Source organism: Parasteatoda tepidariorum, chromosome 5 (genome assembly GCF_043381705.1).
Source record: "Parasteatoda tepidariorum isolate YZ-2023 chromosome 5, CAS_Ptep_4.0, whole genome shotgun sequence".
In the NCBI taxonomy this organism is placed as follows: domain Eukaryota; kingdom Metazoa; phylum Arthropoda; class Arachnida; order Araneae; family Theridiidae; genus Parasteatoda; species Parasteatoda tepidariorum.
This window is the reverse complement of record NC_092208.1, coordinates 62,063,650-62,088,910: the sequence shown is the minus strand read 5'-3', so window position 1 is coordinate 62,088,910 and position 25,261 is coordinate 62,063,650. Positions and strand designations below refer to the sequence as shown.

Genomic DNA, 25,261 nt, shown 5'->3' with positions numbered 1-25,261 from the left:
TTAAACTAATTAACGACTAGCTATAAATTGTTGTAGAGTCAAGAACAAGCAATTAATATAGCCAAAAACTATGTTTAATAAAATAATGCAATTAGTCATATTTTGTTTTTTGTAGCATTAACTAGATTCCTATAAAGAGCAATGCAATTGCTTTGATAAACAAATAAAATGTCCCGCAACACGAACAGATAGATAAATATAGAAGATTCTGTTATGCCATGCGAATAGGGAGAAGGCAAGGCAAACTTTTAATCAATTTATCGATCTGTTATCACAGATGCTTTCTCATGCGTGATACATAGCGGGCCTTTTAAATGAGATGGCAATAAGACTTTCTGTTGTAGCAATTAGCTGACCCTGGAGACTAGTAGGAAAGCATTATCGAATATTGCCTGCTTCAAGGAGCAGAAGATTTTTTTAAACATATATTTGCAAAAGTGTTAGGAAGCATTTAAATTGTAATATTTAACTTTCAATAAATTTATTTTAGGTAGTTGTGAAAGATTATACAACGAAGAATTAGTAAACTAATTAATAGCTCTTAAAGAACCCTGATTAATGGTAGAAAGATTCAAGATGTAAATTTCTTTTTTAGAACATGTGTTTTAATTATTCTTTAACTCCTTAACTTCCTTACTCGTAAATGATTTTGTTATTCGACTGATAAATTAATAAACAACATTTTCCATAAGAGAATAAATATGCTACATTTTAATTTCTACAGTTAACACGAAATTTATTTTTGTTAGTTGTATTCTTCATTTGTATCAAAGAATTAGTAGCAATTTCCTAACGTTCATCAATCGAAGAAATATTCGTAGTTGAATATAATTAATAGTAGTATCATTCTAGTAGTAACACATCGTCTTTTACAGAACTTTTGACTTTCTTTTATTTTGACATTTCTTACATTCCTTTCTCGTACATGATTATTTTCATTTGATTAACAATATATAAATTACATAATTTGCATGAGAATAGGTGTTTTTTTTTCTTTTTTTTATTTTTAATTAGACACGCTATAATTGTAACGTATGGTACGAATAAAATAATTATTACAAACACGGGATATAAAAAAGCATATGGAAAAAAATGAAGTAATTGTAATGTATTTGGAATGAAAAAAAGGAAATAATTAATACGTACATGAATGACAGAAATTAAATAACTGTAACAGAAATGGTTTATGAAATAGGAAAGAATTTGTCATGTGCTGGGAGCGAGAAAATTCAAACGATATGGAATGAGAAAAATTAAGCGCAAGTAGTATACGAGGATTTAAAGTATAGAAAATAAACAAAATAAAATTGCAATAAAAGCATAACAAATAAATATAAAAGTAAAATTAATTCATAAAAAATTATGATTTTCGAAACCAATTTACTTAAAATAAACAATACTTACATGACCAGTAATAGTAACTGTGACATTTGAGGTAGTTATCCATCCTCCTCTAGGATCCGCAACACTACTACTCGCTGCTTGAACTGGTCTTCCATCAACTACCCATGACACATCTGCTGGCGGATTGCTTCTGTCAGTTGTGCACGTCATTGTCACAGCATCACCCTCTTGAGCTTCTTTTGGTCCAATAATTGTCACTTTACTTGGATTAACTGAAGTAAAAGGGAAACTCTTTAACACGCAGCAAATACATTTTGAAGTTCTTATAGTTATTAAAATGTTGGTTCTAGCAGTAAATGTTTTCATCAATACATTTTTAAAAAGAAGGAAATTGAATTTTATATTAAATTTTTTCTTTTAAAAATCTATTAATTAAAAAACAATCATATCTCGTAATGAAGTTCGAAATTGTATGTTCCACAAATAACGAAGGAATCATGTTCCAACACAATAATGCAAGACCTCACACATATTTCGAAACATGAAAAAAGATATTTGTAGCATACATATAAAGAAAACTTCACTTTATTTGAAGGAAATATGCTTTACTGCACAAATAAATTAAAACTACTTTTTTAATATTAAATACCATATCATAAGAGACATTTAGTAATAAAAATAAATGTTCCAGAATTTTGAAAACATAAATGGAAAAAAAAATAGTCTTTCTTTTATTGCTTTTAAATTTACGACTAAAAAGGGAAAAAATCATTTATCTATCCTATTCAAACTTATTTCAGGGTAGAACATGGTTGCTTTCCCATTTAGCAATCTGGTTTTCTGCTGTATTAGAGAAATAGTGCTCGGCAACGAGACTTGACTTCTAATTTCTCAATTAAACTCATAAAAGGTTAAAAAACATCAAGACATGGTATCCTTATTTTGATAATTAAAATCTGTATTTTATAATTTTTTTTTCAAATAATTCTTTTATTTTCCTCACTGAAATTTTCCTTTGCCATGTATGAAGATTTTTCGTTTCTTTTCTTAACAAATATTACAGTAAATCGTGATCACAGCAAAAGATAAGCTCAGTTCTCTCCATTAGATTATTACAGAAAATCGAAAAAAGTATTTCTTTAGAAATACACTTACATTGAACAGTTAGTTTAACCATCGCAATCATAGGCTTAGGGCTTATAGAGTTTGTTGCTTCACATCGGTAGATGGCGTTGTTATCATTCGACTCAACTGGGAAGGTTAAAGTATTTGTTGATTCGCGGCCAGTTGTGGTATACGTGAGGTCTACTTGCTGGTCATTTCGAAACCAAACCAATTTAGCCAATGGGTTGCCTCCTCGTGAAACACATGCTAAAGTTAATGTGTCTCCCATTCTAACTGTCTCACCTTCTTGATATCCTTCGATTTCTGGAGGACCAGGAGGAACTGAAAAAGAAAGAGAAAGAAATGCTTTGTTATTTTTTTTAAACTTTTATGATCTAAACAAAGGGTTAAAGGAATAAAAATGTATCAAAGATTGCTTATAATTACAAAATTAATTTCTATTAAATATGTTTTTAAACTTTTCTTGGATTTATTTTTGAAAATTCACACAACTTGATACATTTTATTCAAGATTTTGAATTTTTAGTTTCCTAACTTCTCAATTATGGAATGATGACTGCTAATAAATAGAAACATTTATGCTATGAAGCATTATCTTTAACAAACAATAAAGATTACATAATAAATATTATTGTTTGGTAAAAATATAATTTTTGTTATATATTTTTATTTTATAACCGGCGTTGAACAGTCTACCTAATTCTGAATTTACGAAATAACAATGTTCAACCACGTTGCTTTGTGATTTTAAAAGCAACCCAGAAGACAAAGAAATTCCTGGGTCTATCATCTGGATAAATTCTCCTTTGTGTAGGACTTTTTGATGAAACTATCCCTCATTTGAGCTATATGGATACGCATTACGAGGAAAACCACAAAAAACTCCAGACGGCAAAAAGATTCTAATCCGTGATCCGTCTAGTACTGAGATCGGTACCAGCTGGAGCAGAATTCGTATCAACAAGAAAACAATAGAATTCGAACATTTAACAATACTAAAAATAGTAAAACCACTTTTTATTTCATCTTTCAGAAAAATATTTAATACAACACGAAGCATAAAAATTTCTAAATTTTTAAGCGAAAATTGTTGTAAATAATGACAAGAAAGCTCATGTTGCTTTCTTTTCAATTTATAAAGAAATTTGTCAATCTTCAAAAAAAAAATTATCATCCCAAAAACATTTTATTCACTATTTATTATCCATATTTATGGTTTTTTTCTTCCAGTTTTTATCTAATTACAATCTTTATCAGGAGTCTAAAACATTTTAGAAAAACCTTAAACTAACTTTTCAATACTTCCTTAGAAAATTTTTTACAAACTATAGAGCCTAATTCCTCAAGTTATATTCTAACACGCGATATAACCATTTTTCTATCGTCTTCGCGACACACCAACTGCGTTTGATAGCACCAACGATCTCATAATATTTCGGGGAACTAAAACGGCCTTGATTCTGTGGAAGAGAAAACAACATTAATCTTCCAAACTTTCACTACCAGAACTCTCTAAAAAAGACTGATAATGAAAGGGTTTGGCGGGAAAGAGGAGTAGATTAAAAAAAAAGGAAAAAGATTCCTACCGAGCTTTTTCTTCGTTTCATTAGATTCTCAACACCGGCAGGTTCCAACAAAAGCCTTAGACAGGGGTCTAAAAATAATTAAAACCTGCATCTCGTCTCAGTCCTTTTATCCCAAATCAGGCTTTTGTATAAAGGTGCGAATGAACGGCGGGATAACGCTTTAATGAACGAAGCATTCCAATTACACGATCCAGCTTTTCACTTCTAACTAGGTATCGAACCCTGCCGAATAGATTTTGCAATCGAATTGCTTTCCCCCTTTCTCTGCTACAAGTTCTTTACCAGGTAGGCCTGTGCCTAAAATCAATTGCTGCGTGTACATAGATGCACAATTGTGGCTAGTTGGCTTAATTGTAATGAGTTCCCACTCCCTATTAAGCTATGAAAGAGATATCTATTTTGATAGGATTGTTTTAGACATTGTTTAGGATGATCTGGTGAACATTAAATTAATAGAAATAAGCTTTAGTCAAGCTAAACGTGACCTACTTAATATATGAATTTTGATGAATTAGTTGCAAAGCATGGTATACAAATGCCAATTGACAATAAATATTGATTAACATCAATAGTTTAACTAAGATGCACATTTAAGTCTGTCATGTCTAATAAAAAATTTTATTCCAACATTTTATAATTAGTGCATTTTTCTTTTCTAATTTTAAATATTATAGAATAATATTGAGAGCATTGCTCTGTGACTTATATTGCAGTAAAATATTTTATGGGCTCTTTTTAAAGGCATTTACTTCAATATTACTTTAAACTCAATAAAATATAAAGGATATTATTTATCATTCCTGCTATCCTACATTATNAACATCCTCTACACAAATTAAAAATTAATTAGCCAACTCAATGTCATCCCCGTGTATATATATATATATATATATATATATATACCCACTCATTTATATATAGTGTACACTAAGTAACGAGAAGCGTCATATAGGGGTTTTCACGACTGATATAACTGTACGATAAATTCTTTATTCTTCAGTTCACGAACATTAATGCACAAAAAAAAAACGAATTTCTTGGATAATTTACACTCCTGCGCATTTCTAAAATGCAAGTTTTTTTAACATATTTCTTTTTAAATAGATGCTTAAATCTCTACCTGGTTTAACTTTCTGCTCTCATAATACTTTAAAAAGCTAATTAAACAAATGCAAACACTTAAACCTTTTAAAAAGATAACATTACCTTATAATAATCATATAAATAATCAGTATGTGAGAGTCCTCAATATTAAAAACTTATTTTGATTACTTATTATTATAAACTTATTATTATTAACTTAGCAGTATTAAAAACTTATTTTTTACCTGGTGAAGACAGCGTATCTGCTACATTTAATATATTTGACTAATATACACAGCCATTTATATCAAATAGTAATTGCTGCATATACTTACAAAGCACACTTAGTTCGATGAATGATGCCATTGGTGAGCTTAAAGCTTTGTGCACAGCTTCACAACTGTATAAAGCTCCATTGTCATCCGGCGTAGGAGTTAGAGTTATGGTACTAATTGCAGTTTCTTTATGTTCGTCTATTTTTTCAGTATTATATAAAACATTATCTGGAAATAAATGATCAATACTATAAATAAAACATAAATGTATATTTTTAGTGAATATAGAATATTAAAAAGTATATGTTAATTAGTTAATTGACAAACAAATTCCAAATAACCTAATGTCAAGAGTATATGCTCAAATTAATTATAAGACATAAATTTAATTTGAAAAATATTTATAACACAACTTTCAATTAAAGTACATTTGATGTATATATTTTACTTTACATTGTGATGCATATAATGTACTTTAAATTACGTTGCATCGTGATGTATATATTGTACTTTAGGTAATGTGCTATTACACTTTAGCGCAAAATGAAAATATACAGGGTCCACAATTACAGATAGCTTAATATCAGGAACAAGCGCTCAAGTTAGTTATGAGATATAAATGTTAATTAGAATAATATTTATAACTACAGCTTTGCATATTTAGGTAATGTGAACATTGTAATATTTAACATTTAATATTTTAATTATTTACTTTGAAGATAGATAAAAAAATATTTTAACCACAACTTGTTTTATTGCTGAAAAAAAGTAAAATAAGAAACTATTGCTTCATTTTATTTATTTTTTTTTGCATCACGAAACTATAATAATTATTATAATTACATTTTAGTTTCTCTGGCAATCAAGCTACTTTGATCCTTGTAAATATTCCAGTTCAATAAAGCTGCATCCAATTTAAATAATTTTTTTTTTTCATGAAAAATATTGATTTTCTGTTTTTTTTGGCTGAATATTCCTTCGACGAAAATTATAAAGATTTATGTTAAAGGTTGAGATTAGGTTATGACGTTTATGAAAGTGATTGAAGAGAGGGATTGTGCACTATCTTACATTATATAGGTAAACAGAATATATTTATATATTATCTTTGCCCCTTGCGTAAGCCTTACAATGAGTAAAAATAATAAAGCCATAGTATATAAAAACGTGTTTGTATAAAAATAATCTTAGATAAGCTAGTAGATATTGCAAAAATGGATCGTCGAGTATTTTCTGCAATATCTCTTATGCATGATATACATGGAATAGTGTTGATGTTGTTGTTTCTAATGCCACTAGCCAATACCAGAAGGCCTGATTGGTGAATCTAAGCGAATTTAAGGCAGAGAGAGCGTTTCTTGTTTTTTTCAGTGGCGCCATCTATGGCAAAGAATATGACGTAAGCCACACACAGGGTGGGCCCAATCATGCATCGATTCATTCAATTCGTAATTTTGACATGAACCAGAGAACGATGAATCTCCAATTCATTACACCCAGAGGTATGATTAGTTAGGGGAACGCAAAGACTCGAAAGAACGCAAAGGCTTTTTGACTCGACATATTTAACGTGTTGCAGTCATTACTACACTAGGATTGAACTCACGACTTCTTAGAAATGGGCCCAATGCTCTACCAGCAAGGCTATCCTAGCCCATGCATAGAATAGTAAATGTTTTCTACAGCAATTTTGCATCTTATCAAGAAAAAAAATGTCAGAAGTTAGAATAATATCATAATTGCCAAGACAACCTAAGTAAGATTCATAACCGTTCATCGATGTAATTTCTCATCTAAAAATTAAAACAATTATTTAACTAATGCTAGCATTAGTTTAGCTAACACATTCAGTGCTAATTAAGTTATCATATCTATATTCCCTGTCAAAAGCTATCTGAATAAAAGCTGCAAAAATCATAATCGTCAAGTAATTTATGCTTTCATATTCTTCCGTATTTAAAACAAACTTAATGGGATCTGCAATGTTCTAGCTATGCAATATATCTAGGAAATATTTAACTCTAAGAAGTGCAGTAAAACTAAATAATATATTTCACACATTTTTTAGAAGAATAAGAAATTGAATGCAGACAAAATCTTACTTGAGTATCAACTCTTAGTTTATACGTGTTCTTACGAAAACAATCAAAGCATTAAATTTGTATACATTTTTTTTTAAATGTTCGAAAATAAAGTAGCTATATTTTCTAATAAAGTATTCATTTTAAGTAATAATTCTGCAATGTTCTCAAAGTAAAAATATGATAAATCTATTAAGCAAAGGAGTGCAATAAGCCTAAGTCCGGGAAATCGTGCTAAGAATCAGTCCGGCATGTTTAATCCGGTTTTCGTGATGCAGCTTTTACTTAAGTATCTTGCGTGTGACTGCTGTATTAAACAATAGTCACGCCATTTGGAAAGCTGAAAGCAAGGTCTATGCTGAGAAATCTGTCTATTCTTTCAATTTATTCTTTCAATTATTTGATGAGTATGAGAGATCACGTTTATTTTGGCAGGAAATATAACACTTTCATAAGCACGATAACTCCTTCAAGAAGCTAGTAATTGTTTACTCCATGCTTGAGATTTGCATCGGATAAACATTGGCGTGCTTTTCGGGCCTTTGTTACAGGTCACGTCGCTCACTCGGAAAATATGTTCAGATTATGATTTCTAGCGATAAAGCAATTTTTAAAAAAAATTAAAGTTAAGATCGAAAATAATAATTATATCAAGATTTTTGGGAAAAGTTTTCCATCGTATGACTACTCAATGCAGTTTTCCAGTAAGTTAATTTAATCTCAGCAGTTCATTGCATTGTGAAAGATACCACGCGAGATTATTTTTCAATTTTATAATTTTTCCTTTTAAATAAAAAATGAATTATGTAAGGAATGTTACAAAAGTATATCATACATTATGTGTAAGTAGAGTAAAAATATGTACGCTACACGTACATTAGGTTTATTACATTTTAAAGTCCATTATCAACATCTAATTTTATCACAAACAGTGATTGGAATCATATGGTAGAGCAGGATAATGTTAAAAATGCTCACCAGGTATTAAGCACTGTGACCACTAGAAGGTTAAACAGCAAAACATTGACAATCCATTCTCTTAGATTTATTGAGTTTTTTGACGTTTCAAAGATGTATGATATAATTGTTTACGACAGCTCTGATATCAACTATTAAATTTACTTGTTATTATCAAAGAAAAAGTTCCCTTCGCTATTTTTTGTCCATTTGTATCCTTTGATTGGTTTAACCAATCAAGTTTTCATTTACTGCTTTCGCAAGACTACGTAATGCAGCATGGTTTTAAAATTTGAAAAAGCTCTCAAGGTCATAGTACCACCACGTGCATTTTAGCAATAGAACTAATTTTTTAAATTGTTTCTTTAAAATGGATCTATTTGCCTCATTTTCAGAGGTAAAACAATAAAGGTAAAAAAAAACAAAATTAAAACAGGAAATAAATGTGAAGATTTGTACGAAGCAATTCGACACAGAACTTAACATTAAATTACCACATATTTTGATTTGAGGCTCATAAAGAAGTTCTATATGTAATACAATTAAATGAATTATTACTCTTTTATGAGCTTTACTCCTTTCTCCAGGATTTCCATTTATCATTTATTTTGAATAATCGACGTAACTACAATCACGCAAAATAAATGCTTATAAAATTTGACTCTTCTGAAGCTTTTTCATTTAATAATAGAATCTTAATCGTTTACTTTCATTTGATGTTAAATATGTGTAGCTCTTTAATAAGTTATGCAAGTGAATTTTTGGATATAATATACTATTGCTTATTCACAATGTGATAACTCATATCGTGTGATTAACAAAACAAAAAAATAAAAGAGATGTATTTTATATAAAAAAAAAACACTTTTTTAACTTCTCACAATATTTTCATAAATTAAGTTTCGTGAGGAAATTGCATTGCATGAAATTTATTGTTATCTGAAAATTTAATTCTTAAAAATTACATCTTAAAAATTTTTACGATTTGAAAATAATAATAAATAACTATCAAGATAATGATGATGATAAGCTTATCGAAATGGATATAATATTATAAAAATTTATCTTTATTTTTTTCGGTATTTATGCTTGATTATCTATTTTGAACGTTAAAAACAATGTTATGCAGACAAATTAAAAGTAATATATAACTGGAAATGCAAAGATTATATTGGGGATCACTTTTTTCTTGTTTTGTTTCATTTTGCATGAGTTTTTTTTTTAGCGGATCTTGGATATGTTCACGTCACTGATTTCAAATCTGCGATCGTTTCTCAATCCTAGTAACTTTTTTCACATTTTTCCTTGCTATGGACTATTTTATTAATGTGAAAAAATTATTATTTTATTATATAAAATTATTAATTACAATTTTTATTTTATAAAGAAAAATTAACCAGTAATTTCCTAAAAAATAATGGTTTTGAAAATGATATTTTTAGCACAGATTTTTAATACGTCTAACAATTACTATTTAAAAAATATATATATTAAGAAAATATATTTTCTTTCAAAGTAAAACTAACATTAAAGCTATGAATATAAACGTTTGATAATATATATTATATGTAATATTTATGTGTAATATATATTCTATACAATATATATAATAGATCGTGTTTATTATATACAATTTATGAATTTTATACCCTGAATGAAACTTTTTTTTTCAAAAAAAGTAAAGCAAAAACTTAGAAAAAAAATATATACATGCTGAGAACACTCTCCAATAGTTTAAAACTGCAAATTAGCTCTGTAATTCCAACAGTAATATGGACAACAGTGTCTTCTGATGGAAATTCTGTGTAACGCGTTGAATTCCATTCAAAATGATTCATGAAACACAGTTGTAGAATTAATCTCAATTCCTGAATATCACACGTGCAGTATTAAGTCAAATGGAAAGTGTCAATCTGGAATATTATTGTAACCCGTAATACAGAATTAATTAATATTCAACTGTTTACTTAAACAAGCTCTATTGCATGTATTTCAATACTTTTAGTTGATAATTATGCATTTATACTTTATAACTCTATAAAATGCCAGATCAAACATATTTCCTGCATTTATTTACTTAATGTCTGTTGAAAGCTAGAATCAACATTGAAGTTCCAATGATAAAATTATATTCTATAAATTTCCCTGTAAATGTGAAATCAAATATGTCAGTACAGTACATGCTGTAACCGAATTGTGTGTGATATATTCATCACACACAATTATCGTATTAAAATAAACATTTTGGGTAAGTTCTTATGAGATAAAAAAGCAATTTTTATTTAACATTATGTCATAAATGCTGACAATTTGTTATCTATAAATAAATACATATGAAATCTTTTTAACGAATATTTTCAACATAGAGGTAAGCAAACCTACGATCAAGCTTTGTTCACATCACATAGCTAAAATAAACAGTTTTTAGTAATATTTTCAAAATCAAAATTTAGATATGTAATTGATATTATTTTATGTATTTTATTTTATTAAACGTTTGAATTAGCTTTACATTACTTAATTGCATAGAAATAAACTGGCAGATTTTCTGAAAATATCAAAAATAATATTTTAAACTTTCTTATTACAAAGAAAAAACGAAACGTAACATTTTGATATAAATACGTGTTTATTCCCGAAATACAAGTGTGAAAAAACTAGAAATAACCATAAACTTAACAAAGATATGTGTCAGAAAGTAGAACACATTAAATACCAATCGGATTATTCGTAGTTATCTAATAAAACATCCTCAGACTCGAAATCAGGACAAACAATTCAAACTTAATGAAATCCGTGGTCTTTTATATCAGCTAATATTTTATCACATATGCCTTTGCATGTGCTCAGTCGATGTTAGAATATGATATTTAATAGATAAGATTTATCAGTTTTTGGTCTTAAAATCACGATTGATTTCTATAGATGAGTGACAAAGAAAATCTTTATTATACATTTTTATTACATAAAAAGCCATATAATTTACTGATGAAACAAGTAAATTTGAAAGTTATGAGATTTAAATAATTGATATTGAATAACATTAACCCTTTGACGTAGAATTCTTATTAGAATATATTAAGCAGAATATATTAATCATTCTAATGATTTATGATTTTAAAATACAGCATGAAAAAACGAGGCAGTGCCCTGTGTTAATGGTAAAATCTTCCAAAAAACTGCTCAATTCTAAACAGTAATTTTCAAATTTGCATTTAGACATAAGAGAAGCAATTTGTCATCGTTGAAATTTCCTTAATTTACAAAATCAATTATTGATAATGTGTTGAATATGAATGAAAGAAAAAGTTTAGATACTTCTTTTGAATTAGTTTTATTTTAATGCAAATGTAATTCAAGTAGTCTAACAATTTTTAGCAACTTTTTGACTGTTTTTTTAATTAAAATATTAAAAAAAAAATATTTTTGTTCTTTGTTAGATACTCAGAAAAAAGTATTGAAAAGGGACACCCATAGGCATAGCGTGAGGCATAGAGTGGGAGCACACATTGTTTATAAACTGCTCGTCCATTTTAAGTTTTATACATACCTATCCTTATAAATATACGTACATATAAAAACTAAATAAACATATGTACATGAAATTGCAGAGATCAAGTTTTATGCATACATTTGTAAATAAATATATGTACACATAAAAACTAAATGTGCATATATACATAAAATATAAAATAAATGAACAGTTCTCTAAAAAAAGTATGCCCCCTCACACTATGCCTATGGGAACACTGGTATACGATATGCGTCAAAAGCTTACACAAATAATAAACCAAATTAAAATTGCATGAAACATTAAAACATTTAACTCATTAAAAAACAAATAAACAAAAATATAAAAATTTTAAGGTACATATTTGGAAAAGACATTGAGGCACCTTTAAAGTATTTACCACATTTACGATAACGGATCGTGGGAAAATGAAAAAAAATATTTATTTGAAAAAAAAAATCTCCGTGGTAATAAGAATAAAAAAATGATTTTCTGTTATCCAATGATTGCGCATGATAGATTCAACTTTCTAAAAAGAACATTTAAGCAACCGGCATTTATCTCCAACTAATACCCACCCTATTAAAGTTTGCGGATGGAATACCAAACAAGGCTTCTAACAAGATATTGAACTCTTTAGAGTTAGAAGATTTATCAGAAGACGCTACATGTTGTTTTAGTGCACCAAAGCCGCCATTTTTATTTTTAATTTTTCGTCCTTGTACAAGGTCCTTGTTTCTTCCGAACCAGTTTTATTTTGTTCACATGGTTGATGAAGAAATGTACCGTGGGAAAAAATGGTTAAAAGTGATAGATATATGTATGTAAGTAGGGTTGATCGTGAGAATTTGTCTCCGGGCCCAAAACCTGGCCAGTCTGCGCCCAGGTTATAGTCTTTCGTTGTTGTTTTATTGTCAGTGTGCTGATAGGAAAGTATCTGACTTGAATTTGTTATCCAAACTAGAAGATGGACTATATAGATGTAAAAAAGAGGTGCTCATTTTTATTGCTGTTTTTTAGGAGGGGGTATTTAACTAGATTAAACTAAGTGGTTGCGTAACTGTAGAGTTTAGCGTCTACTTTTGTTTTCTGTTCCTGAATTTATGTTAAAGCCATTCGCCTTCAAAATAAGCTGCCTAAATTATTTATTTTGCATTGATATAAATGACGAGAAACAAGCTAAGTTACGATTAGTGACTGTTTACTCGCAACTAATATTAACTGTACTCTTTTATATGTAATATAGATCCAATCTCTACACGGCGCAATAGTAAACTATCATAGTTTTTAAGAATTTGGTTTTGGTACCACAGCTTTGTTACATTCTAAAAAATTGGAATAATACTGGAACTTAATATTGGCACCAAGAACAACTATTCGGTGCAAACTTGATGCAACCTTAACAAAGGGGTCGAATTTAACCATATATATATTTAAAATGATCCACAGTACCATGGAATCAAGTATAAGAGGTATCATAATATAGTTTTACTTGCACCATATTTGATATTGTGGTTTAATTTATGCTCCAATATTTCTAATAGCACCTGCAGAAAAGCTATAGTTTTTTTGTTGTTGCTTTTTTTCGTTACTGTACTAAAAGGAAATTGTATGGATGAATTCATTATCCATATTACAAATGGCACCTAAAACATGTAAATATGATATAGGTCCTCAGTTTTTTTCATAATTTTTAGGTGAACTAACTAGTTTAAGCTGAGTCAGCTAATTTAACTAAGTAATTGTTTTAAATAATATAATTAAAACGATATAATCATCACTGCTACCATCTAATGAATTTGGGTTAAAAAAGTATTTTCAAAAGGTCAAAAATAATGAAAATATTCTGTAGACACTGNTAGTAAACTATCATAGTTTTTAAGAATTTGGTTTTGGTACCACAGCTTTGTTACATTCTAAAAAATTGGAATAATACTGGAACTTAATATTGGCACCAAGAACAACTATTCGGTGCAAACTTGATGCAACCTTAAGAAAGGGGTCGAATTTAACCATATATATATTTAAAATGATCCACAAGTGGATTGACTGGAAATAATTTTTTACTTTAACGTACAACTAGAAATTGCTAATGTAGACCTAAATTTAACTTTATTCTTCAAATTATATTAACCTGAGCCGTACCGGTAAGTATTCGATTAAAAAAAGAGAACAATCATAATTAGTACCATGATTAGTGTAGTTCAAACTAAAAATTGCATACGATAACAGATTATGTTTTGCATCAAAGTTACGAAACTATGGTTCAGCATGAAATGATTTAAAGAAATTATAAGACATGATTGCAGCAGCTTCTCCTTCGGAAAAGCAGAGTTTAAAATGCATTTTTGCAAAGTTTTTATTTCAAATTCATACAAAAATGTTGCATAATCATTACAAAAGATATGTTTAAATCAAGTATAACGAAGAAAATTAAGTAGGAATATTAAGATGCGAAAATTAGAGAGATAAAACCTCTATCATATACAAACTTATATACACTGTATAGAGACTTCGTAAATACTCCACTTGCGAATAAAATAATATATTATTGGTATTGTTTTGTATATTAAACCCAGGGTATTGACGAAAAATGCATTTTTGCACCCTTCCCTGCAATAAATACTTTCCCATGAAGCATGTATATGCTAGTTTTCTAGGTATTATTTTCAACGTGAAATCTTAAAGTTTTATTTTATAGTTCTATTGTTCCTCCTTTTTCATAAATTGTTATACTTAAATATTGACTAACGCTAATCGATGTTTAATGTATTTAAGTTCAAATTATACTCTGTTGGTTATAAACAGGAAAAGAAGGTATTCATAACATATCTAAGATTACCATTAATAGTTTTTCTTTTGCAAAAAAGGAGATGACTAGACTTAAAATAATTACTTCAAAAATTACTCACGTATTATATACTATGCAGCATTTTATTTAAAAAAAATTTTTTTTTTAATTTTACACATAGGAACGTGGTTGCACAATAGTTTCTATCAAATTAAAGAAAACTTTAAGTATAACTATATAACTAATGTTCGATACTAACCTGGTCTGAGTTCTACATTTTTCCTAAACCATTTTATCCCAGCTGCTGGTTTTCCACCAGCTACCATGCATTTTAGTGTAAGTGTCACGCCTTCGAGTATTTCTACTATACTTCCATTAGGATGTTGGGAGATGGCAATAGATGAAGGTGGTGCTGGAAGTTAAAGAATCAATTAACTTCTATACAAATCAACAAATAATAAGTCAATTTTATAAGTTAGGATTCGAATAAAATTCTCTACTTAATTTTAATTTGGTTTTATCTTTTAAGAGTAAACATTAAGCATACACAATTTAAAAATATTTTTCTCCTCATTGTCATATTGAATTTATCGGATTTAACATACTGGAATGTATAAAACCACTTACTTAAAACCGTAAGTTTGACATCAACCCTAATGGCTTTGTTTTCACCGTGCGGTCCTACCTAAAAAAGATAGCAGAATTGTTACAGTGGATTCATATGCAAATAAAAATAACTGTTCTATTTTCAAAAAAGATAAATCTTTAATCTTTATTTTTTATATATGGTAAAAAATGAAAAAGTAGGGGAGAGTGGGGTCAATTGTAACAGGGTACGATTGTAAGAGAGGAAAAATTTCGAGTGTCGGGTTCAAGATTTGGTTCCTAGATGGCGCACAAGGTGTATTTAATAAATCTACATGTACACCCCAGCTGTTTTTATGTACTTTTGAAAGAGTTACATCACAAAAGATATTTTCAAGCTACATAAGTACTTTTTTTGGTATTAGAATATTATATTGTAACAAAGTAATTATGCTTAAACAAATAAAAATTATTAACCGAATATGTAAGTGGACACCTAAATTAACATTTCAATAAAAAAAATTAGTTTTGTTAATTAACTAGCATTGTTTTTAACAAATGAAGCTGAAATGGCGTCTTGGGGACGATTGTAACAATAAGTAAAGGGACGATTGTAACAGCTGAAAATAAATAATCTTATGTTTACTAACCCTTACTCAACTCTTTAAGAACCACCAATAGTTTCCTATATCATTTATATATTGTTAAATAAGCATTATTTAATTTGTCGCCTTTCACTGCTTAAATTAAAATTTTTACCCCCTTAAAGTTAAAAGTTTAGCCCTTTAGTTCTCTGCTCATTATTATTTTTACTCCTAAAATATCACTACTATTTTGATCAATAAAAAAATATATCACAACTATCAAAATATGTATAATTAACAATGTTTTAGTTGAATTTATGAACTGTTACAATTGACCCCGTAAATGGGGACAATTGTAACAAGTGCACGACCGTCATAAATTGTTAATAACTAATATAATAACATTAAAAATAAGGTATTTATTCTTTTTTCTAGTAGAGGATAGTTTACTTTATTTGTCTGTCAATTAATACTAATAATATATTGGATTTTTTGTTCGTTAAAAATAGTTAAGTAAGAGATGTTACAATTGACCCCACTCTCCCCTACTAGTGAAGTATTTAAAAACTACATACTAAATTCCTTTAAAACTTTCAATAGATTATTAGTAAAACAAAAAAATCTTTCTTTATGATATCAAAAAAAAAAAATAAAAACAAAAAAGAGACGTGTCTCGCAGTGGACTAATGGCTGTTGTCAGTCTGCGGGAAGGCGACAACTTTGATTAGCTTGTGTAAGGACCGAGGGTGAACGGTTTCGGCCCTATTTAAACTGTTCTACCGTAAAGTGCAAAATTGGGAGAATGTTTCCCAATACACTATTTTCCCATCTAATATAACATGGAAAACCAGTTATGCAATGTGGGGAAGAGTACAGGTTAAAATATGATTTTTTATGTGCAGAACCGTTAGTGGGTAAGCACACAAAGGATTATAGATCAGCTAAAAAAATCAAGCAAACTTTAAATTCTGATAAAAACAAAAGAATTTTTTGTTGTTTTTGGTTTCAATAATGTTTATATTAATAAAGGCATTTTAGTAAAGTAAAAGTATTGGTTTCATAAAGTCACAACTGTTAAACTATGCAAATTATGATATTTAATTTAAAACACAGATATATAAATCAGTAAATAATTACAAGAAATATATTAAATTATTCAAAAATTTCGATAAACAATTAATTTAATCAATTTAAGAAAAGCAATCATGCTTATGAATTTCCTAAAGTAATTACACTAATTTAGCAAAAGAAATGATTAGCTTAATAACTCTATTTGCCACTTTTATCAAAACCAAACAAATCACGCACGTCGTTTATAATTGTATAAAAACAATTGCTTTCAAACGCATAAAAGTATTATGTTACTTTAAAAAATCAGGTAACCAATTTCTTCAACAAAAACAGTATTTCTGATTTCCTGAAATATTCGCACACGTAATTTGACAAAAGCACTTATTTAGCTGCTGATTTTTGAAATTAGGAACCACAACTGTTAAAAACTAACTAAGTCAATTAGGCGTTTCGCAAATTTCCTTAAAAAAAAACTTTTATCATTAGATTACGAATCCGTTTCCTCCAAAAGTCAGCATAATTAAAACCCCGGCGTTAAAAACCGGATAAATTAGTGATATTAACACGATGAGCTAACTAAGAAAATTGCTTTTGTTGAGCAAGTACATTTTTTTTCATCATTACATTTCCCATAAACGAGTTATGCTTCCAGTAAGTATTCATTTTTTATATACACATTTCTACAAAGCTCTTAACGAAAATCAAATTTATTTTCTTGATGGTCTGATTCTGCTTTAAGATATAAAAGACTGAATTTTTTTATTTGTTTAAAACGTTTTCAACCTTAGAGTGGGTAAGGATTAAGATAATTGAGCTGTGAAAAGAAAAAAAAAGCTTCATTAGCAGAAAAGTAAATGAAAACAGAACAGATCCCTTGTAATTAAATTTGTTCGCTTAAAATAACAACAGAATGCAATTGAGGCAGTAGGCTAGAACATGTTCGGTGTTTATTTTTATTTTAATTAAGTATTTGAACAACTATTTGGTTTTCGATACGCTTGAAGCGATGATAGCTTTATTAATATTTTGCCAAATTATAGCGAACAAAATTTTGTTTGATAAATCGAATTTTCTATTAAATTATGTATATTTTAGGTTTTTGTTTATTATGATTTTAATTAAGTATTTGTTGAACTATTTGCATTTCGGTAAAATAGCAGATTCTAGAATTAACTAACTTCTTAAAAATTAGTTTAATTATTGTTCAAAGAATTGCAAACTAACATTAATAGATGGATATTTGATTTAAATACTTCTGAATTTCATGTTAAAATATGGCTTGAATGAAAAAAAATAAATAATAATAATAAAAAACTTTGAATGCTTTATTTCAAATAAGTATTTGAACAATTATTTGGATTTCGATACACTTGAAACGAAGATAGCTTTATTAATAATTAGTCAAATCATGAAAAATTTCTTCCTGATAAATACATATTTGCATTAGTTATACATAATTTAGATTTTTTAATTAGAATTTTANGAACAAAATTTTGTTTGATAAATCGAATTTTCTATTAAATTATGTATATTTTAGGTTTTTGTTTATTATGATTTTAATTAAGTATTTGTTGAACTATTTGCATTTCGGTAAAATAGCAGATTCTAGAATTAACTAACTTCTTAAAAATTTGTTTAATTATTGCTCAAAGAATTGCAAACTAACATTAATAGATGGATATTTGAATTAAATACTTCTGAATTTCATGTTAAAATATGGTTTGAATTAAAAAAAATAAATAATTATAATAAAAAACCTTGAATGCTTTATTTCAAATAAGTATTTGAACAATTATTTGGATTTCGATACGCTTGAAACGAAGATAGCTTTATTAATAATTAGTCAAATCATGAAAAATTTCTTCCTGATAAATACATATTTGCATTAGTTATACATAATTTAGATTTTTTTAATTATAATTTTAATAAGGTATTTGACAAATTATTTGTATTTCGGAAAAATAGTGGACGCTGTAATAAATAAATGCCTTATTAAAAATTAAATTTAGTTATTTTTCTGTGAATTTTGAACTATAACAGATAAATGTATATGTATTCTAATCATTTTTGAGTTTTATGTTGAAAATAAAAAAATAAGCATTTATAACATTTTCAGCGTTTGAAATGATAGCTGGGGGTTATTAAATATTTTTCTTTACGTTTGTGAGAATATTTTAATTTATGTTTTTGTGAATATTTTAATGAATGTTTTATTAAATCATTGAGATCGATTGTTAAGTTTCTTAAATAATTTTTTTTAAACGTAAAATTTATCTGCTTCAGAAAAAATTTGTGATTTGCAAACAAACAGGAATAAATAGGTATGGTAGATAGATGTATATTTTCCATAATTTATATAGGTTAACTAATAGGTTGTAAATTAAAAAAAATAGAAAAATAAGTCTGTAGTAGTTCTTCTATAAATAGTAAACTATAAGTAGTCTTTATAATCACTCTAATAATGTGTATTGTTTTAAGGATTGTGATATGTTTTAATACCCTTAAGCATATAGAAATAAATTTTGGCTGTCATGTTTTATATTATTTTACACAGAATCTCATATAAATAAACAATAATAACATTGTAGATCATATTTTTTAAACACAAAAATGTACGATACCAAAGATTAATTTTAGACGAATACTAATTAAATATATCATGTTAATATAAAAAAAATATTAGTGTGATACCTAAAACTAGTTTAAGACAAATACGACAACAATTAATATTTGGAAAATCAAATATTTTTATACGTAAAGATAAAATCATAGAGAGAATTTAAATTTTTAGATGGAAAATCAATTATGCATATGTTTACAGCTCTTATAATATTAATCATTTTCAAGGAAAATTAAGTTTTAATGAGGTTACAATTTACCGTACTTTCATTATTTAGGGACTGGGAATTCAAAATTGATATTTGCTTATTAAAAATGTAGGTAAATAGAGATTTGTTGAAAGAAAATATTTTGAAAAAAAAATGGAAATGAACACCTAAAATATTAATAAAAAATATATTATCTGCTAAATTAAAATTTTTCGTATCGTGAAATGTTTTCCCAAATGAGTTTTGATTTACAAAGAATTTATTACTCTTAAGATAATAAAAAAATCTCAGAGTACTCTTTGCAGTTTTATAGTTTTAAAATATGTATTGCAAGAGAGAGAGTTTTTAAAAGAGAAGAAAGTAAGAGTTTAGTTTCATTATTAAAATATGATGAGTTACAAGTATTAATATTAACAACTGAATTAAATGAAAAAAACTTTGATCATGACATAGAAATAATAAAAAGCAAGAAAAAAATTCTTTTAGCAAAAGATAAAGCAGACAAATTAGTGCAATTCACACTACTGATGTATCCATTGAGTTGCGTTACAGCCTAATTTAATGTATTTTTTACAGAAATATTTACTTTCATTTGTAGAAGCATAAAAAATTCCTTTAAATTAATTGTCAAAGCTTTCTAGCCTCTTTGTTGAATTTACGCTAAGAAACTAATAATATTCTTTTGAATTATTAATCAATTACATGTAGTGAAATATAGAAATCCAAATTATACGTTAAAAATATGTACAGGAGCTCAACTTCTAGCATGGAAAGTTCTACTTAATACAAAAGTATTACAGAAATGTAAAAGCTTGAATACCGTTTAATATGCGTGATATATCATTATGCGTAAAAATATCACAGAAATGTTAAAACAACTTTCGATTGAAATGTTTAAAGGAAGTTTTACTGTGCGTAAAACCTGTACACAATACATTTAAGTACTAATTTTCATATTGTATTGTTTTGTTTAATCTGGGCATTAATTAAAACCAACAAACAAAATGTAAAAAATAACGTGCATGGTTCTCAACATTAAACTCTATAACACATTACTGCAAGGAGAAAAACAATTATGGTAATGACATTTAAGTTAGAAAAACATAATTCTGGTTAATTAAAACAAAACATATATAATTTAAGTCAATCATTTTGTGATTTTTTCAACTCATACGGTAACAATTTAAAGGAATTTTTGTATTTTAAAATTATAAATTTTGTTACCACACATTTAGTTAAAAATACAAAACTAAAAGTAAATTCAGCCAAATAAATGGTTTTTATTCAGTGTTCTAAGGTGTCATGACAAAATTAACAAATTTTATCACAGTTTTTATTTATCACATTGTTCACATGCTATATTTTTTAACCATACTTTATTTTTGAACCAAAATCAAAACCAAAGCCCTTCAGTAACAATTACTGACCTTCTTGGTTTTGCCATAGAGTCAGAAAACCGATAAGTAGTTTTTATCATAATATTTTTTTCGCAGTGCAGTATTAGGATTGTGTTTCATTTTTAGTACTTTTATTTTGCTCAAAGCTAGATATTTATTAATATCTTTTTACCGTCTTTTTAAGATGCAAGGATGCCTCATGGAGAAAATGATCCACCAGAAATACTACATACCTGGCATTGGAATTCACCATCATCTTCAAGTTGAGCATTTTCAATTCGAAGATCATGAACACCATCTTCACCACTACCCTCCATCATATAACGAGGATAACCTGGTATCATTCTGTCAAAACCTAAAAACGAGATAAATTGTTGAAATAAATTGAACAGCTAGGAATCATAATAAAAGTGAATTAATTTTTGATAATACTAATAATTCAAGTACTTTAAAGAAATTTTATATCTCACTATTTTCCATATAAGTGTAAAAATATTGTTTAGTCCCATTGCATAAAAATATTAAAATCACATGCATCTTTGCATTTATATAATATTATATCGATTCCCCGCATCATATTTCAAATAATTCAAATGAAGCAAAGACACTGACTTTTTATCAAATAAGTGTGTATCAATGATGTGTATATGTAAATTTTCCTAATTTCAAAATAAGCAAAAAAATTTAATAATTTGTCACGTTCTTTTTTAATATTTTTAGTTCAAAAGCCCGGAGAGTTATATTCGGAAAACCTTAAAAAATTTTCACAAGTCGAATTCAATACATTAAGTTAATTTCAAATCTTACCAAACTCTGTAAGTGGAAAAAGGTTGCAACAAATTAGACATAAAATAATTTGGCAAAAGTTCCTTAGGTATATTTCACAGCAGTCCTCAGATTCTGAAGAGAAAATACCTTCCCCTTTTGCATCTAACTGTGAAGAAAAGTATCACAATTTTTCTCTCCTCTTACATTTACCCACGAAGCCGACAGTTTAATTAAGGCGAAGACTTTACGAACAGAAAAGAGAGACTGTGCGAAAATCTTATTGTTGTTGCGTTACACATTCCAACCAATTTCACGTTCGTTAACCCACCCTCCATGTCGAAAACTAAAGGAAAGTAAAAATAAAACCTCCAAGCAGAATGTTTGTGTCATAGAGAAAATATTTCTAAATAATCTATCTTAAATGCCACTGTAAGACATAAGCGCAAGGAATAAAAAATGGTTTGGAAAGCAACGCCTGGTGACGTTGTTTTAACGATATTAATTAATTAAGATATCTGATACTGTAATAAAAGTATTGGCAGTATTATTTTAAGATTGTAAGATGTGTTTAGAGAAATCTGATTAAAATAATCAAATCATGTAGCTTTGTAGAGAGTTAATTAATTTAGACGCTAATGTTTCAGGGGTCTAGTCAATCTCTAAAGAAAATGATATTAATTGGAAACAACTGTAGCAAGAAAATCGAAATAATTTTAATAACTACAGTTTATTTATAGTATACGTTTATTATATGGTTTTAATTAAACACATTAGAAAAACTAACATTAAAAAGTTAGTGGATATTGAAATTTCGGATACGTATTATGTTAACTTTATTATAATAATGTACAAATTAATAATTTTATTTCAAATGCGGGCCTGAATAAATGTGAAATTTGCAACTTTCCTTTAAATGTTTGGTTCAAAAAACAGTAGAAACAAGATAAATTTTTAAAAATTCGATCATCATAATTATTTATTATGAAATTATGTATGTGCACTTAGAAAATATGTGTGGTCAAACCGACCAGAATATGATAAATGTTACCGTGTTTTCGTCTTTAATAAATTAAATCTCTAATTTAAAAATCACCTTCTCTATGGGAACCCCAAAAAGTTATGGGAGCCCCAAAAAGGTAATTTTAGCCTTAGAGCTTGGTAAGGAATTTGTATAATTAACAAAAAATATGGTTTATAATATGTGGTAAAATGTGGCGAACGTGGTAAAATTTGTTAACTTTGTTATAATACCTAAGAACAAAGTTTCTATTTCAGTTTTGTATTTGTCTCTAAATGTGTGGTAATAAGAACTATAATTTGGAAAACCAGTATTTCTGAAAACCATTGCCTTATGAATGGAAATATTGACGAAATCAATGGCTTAAATACCGTATATTTTGGTTTTAATAATCAGAATTATGTTTTTTTACCAATAATTTTATTACCATAAAGCATGGTTATTTCACCAGAACTTTTTTAGCATGTGTTAAATAATCTATGTAAGCTATTTTTATCTGTTTTAGCATTTATTTGTACGAAAGTTTAGGCTTATTCATTAATATATTATTTATGATATCTTCAGCGCTTTCTAGCATATCATTTGCTATAAATCAGATCAAAAAATAGAATATTTATTAAATTACATCGGGTTGTTTTAGTTATAACACTGAAATGCATAAAATTGAAATATCATTCATTCAATTTAAGAAATTTTAAATTTTATAGCTCGACTAATTACGACATATTTATTAATTCTCCTGTTTAATTTCCGATAGAAAAAAAAATTTTGTTTTTAGAGCCAAAACATTATTGCCAATTTATTTGCAGTTATTCATAGTTTTATTTTTAAATTAGAAATTATCTTATTTAATTTTAATTTTATACTTTACAAACTTTTCAAATTCGAATGTGAAAGAAAAAATATATTTAAAATAATTCTGCATGAATATTTTAAATTTGAAGGTACATAAAAAATTATGAAATAAAAAAAAGAAAGCATTAAAATTGTGATATTGATGAAAAAATGAAAATGTTTTTACAAAACGTTCATTTAGATTTAATCTAGAAATAAGAAAATGAGCACTTTAAAAATTGTCCCATGACTTAATTTCCCAAATTTAAATAATGGACATAAATGTTTCTGCTTCATAAAACAAGCATTTCATTTTTAAAATCAATACAATTAAGAATGTATCCCCATAAAGAAAAATAGCATCCTCATGTAACCTTATAAATTTTCTACTAAAATCATTAGTTGAATTACAGAAAACTCCAGCAGTAAATGAAAATGAGTCACATTATAATAAGAACAAAATATATCTGGGCCGTTAGCAATCACTGAATCAAATTTATCATTCGCATTCAAATCAGATATACAAACGTAGGGTCTTTTTCTTGACTCGGGGTACTTCATTTATTTCACTTAACTCAAAAAGTGCTGCTTTTCTGTGTTTTTTATTTATTTTTGGAAGAAAAAAATTCTAAAGCAAGAAATAAGGAAAAAAATATTCCTATTCTTGCATTTTAAGAATTGTCATTTTGTCCTATGCTAATGCAGTCAGAATGAATTGATTTTTTATTCTCTCAAAATCTCCCCCCTCCCCAATTCAGAAGCTATGTCAGTTTTCAGAGATATTCGACTTTAATATCGAAAGCTATTCAGAAAATATATTATAAAAGCTCTTTAATCTTTCCCAATTACTTCATTTCCAGAGAAAATCCGGGAGATTTGGAAATTCCCGTTCAGAGCCAATTAAGCTTTTTCCATCGGAATTTATGTCCACAATTTTTTTATATCTCAGTTATATCATTTTTTATCATTTCGAATGTTAAAAATAACTTTTTATTTCTTGATCGCTTTTAATCTTTTTGAAGAATTAGATTGAAAACGTGAGTAAGGATATTTTTTTATTAAAATCGATAGGTTTATCACTCAGACCCCTACTTTAAAAAAAATAAGTAAGAAAGAATAAGTGGAATTGCATCTACAACCTCTAAATTTATTCCTTACTTACCTGGATTTTGATAGATGCACCGAAATGCTCGTTTTGAATCAGAGAGGATATATTAGTTAACAACAAAACACTACTTTTCCATTAATTACATATTTTATCGTGCTTTTTCCATCATTTTTAATTAACAGTTATAATCATACGGTTATAATATATACAGTTATAAGGATACTTATAGGTATATTTATAGGGGGGATACTTATTGGTGTATGGTGCAAATAGAAAATAATTATTTTCGTGTTTCCTAATATATATATATATATA

At 27.5% G+C, this 25,261-nt stretch overlaps 1 protein-coding gene across 8 annotated transcripts in view; it reads right to left on the bottom strand.

The window, feature by feature from the left end:
* The window catches only part of LOC107443592 (nephrin), a 236,093-nt gene that overhangs the window by 45,992 nt on the left and 164,840 nt on the right, over nt 1–25,261 (bottom strand). For all 8 annotated transcript variants that reach the window (XM_071181527.1, XM_043046461.2, XM_071181530.1 and 5 more), the window contains exons 3-8: nt 21,452–21,573; nt 15,381–15,438; nt 15,013–15,165; nt 5,474–5,641; nt 2,500–2,790; nt 1,405–1,616 (exon numbers count right to left, since the gene is read on the bottom strand). In XM_071181527.1, coding sequence (XP_071037628.1) covers nt 1,405–1,616; nt 2,500–2,790; nt 5,474–5,641; nt 15,013–15,165; nt 15,381–15,438; nt 21,452–21,573 — 1,004 coding nt within the window. The remainder of the gene's footprint in view (nt 1–1,404; nt 1,617–2,499; nt 2,791–5,473; nt 5,642–15,012; nt 15,166–15,380; nt 15,439–21,451; nt 21,574–25,261) is intronic.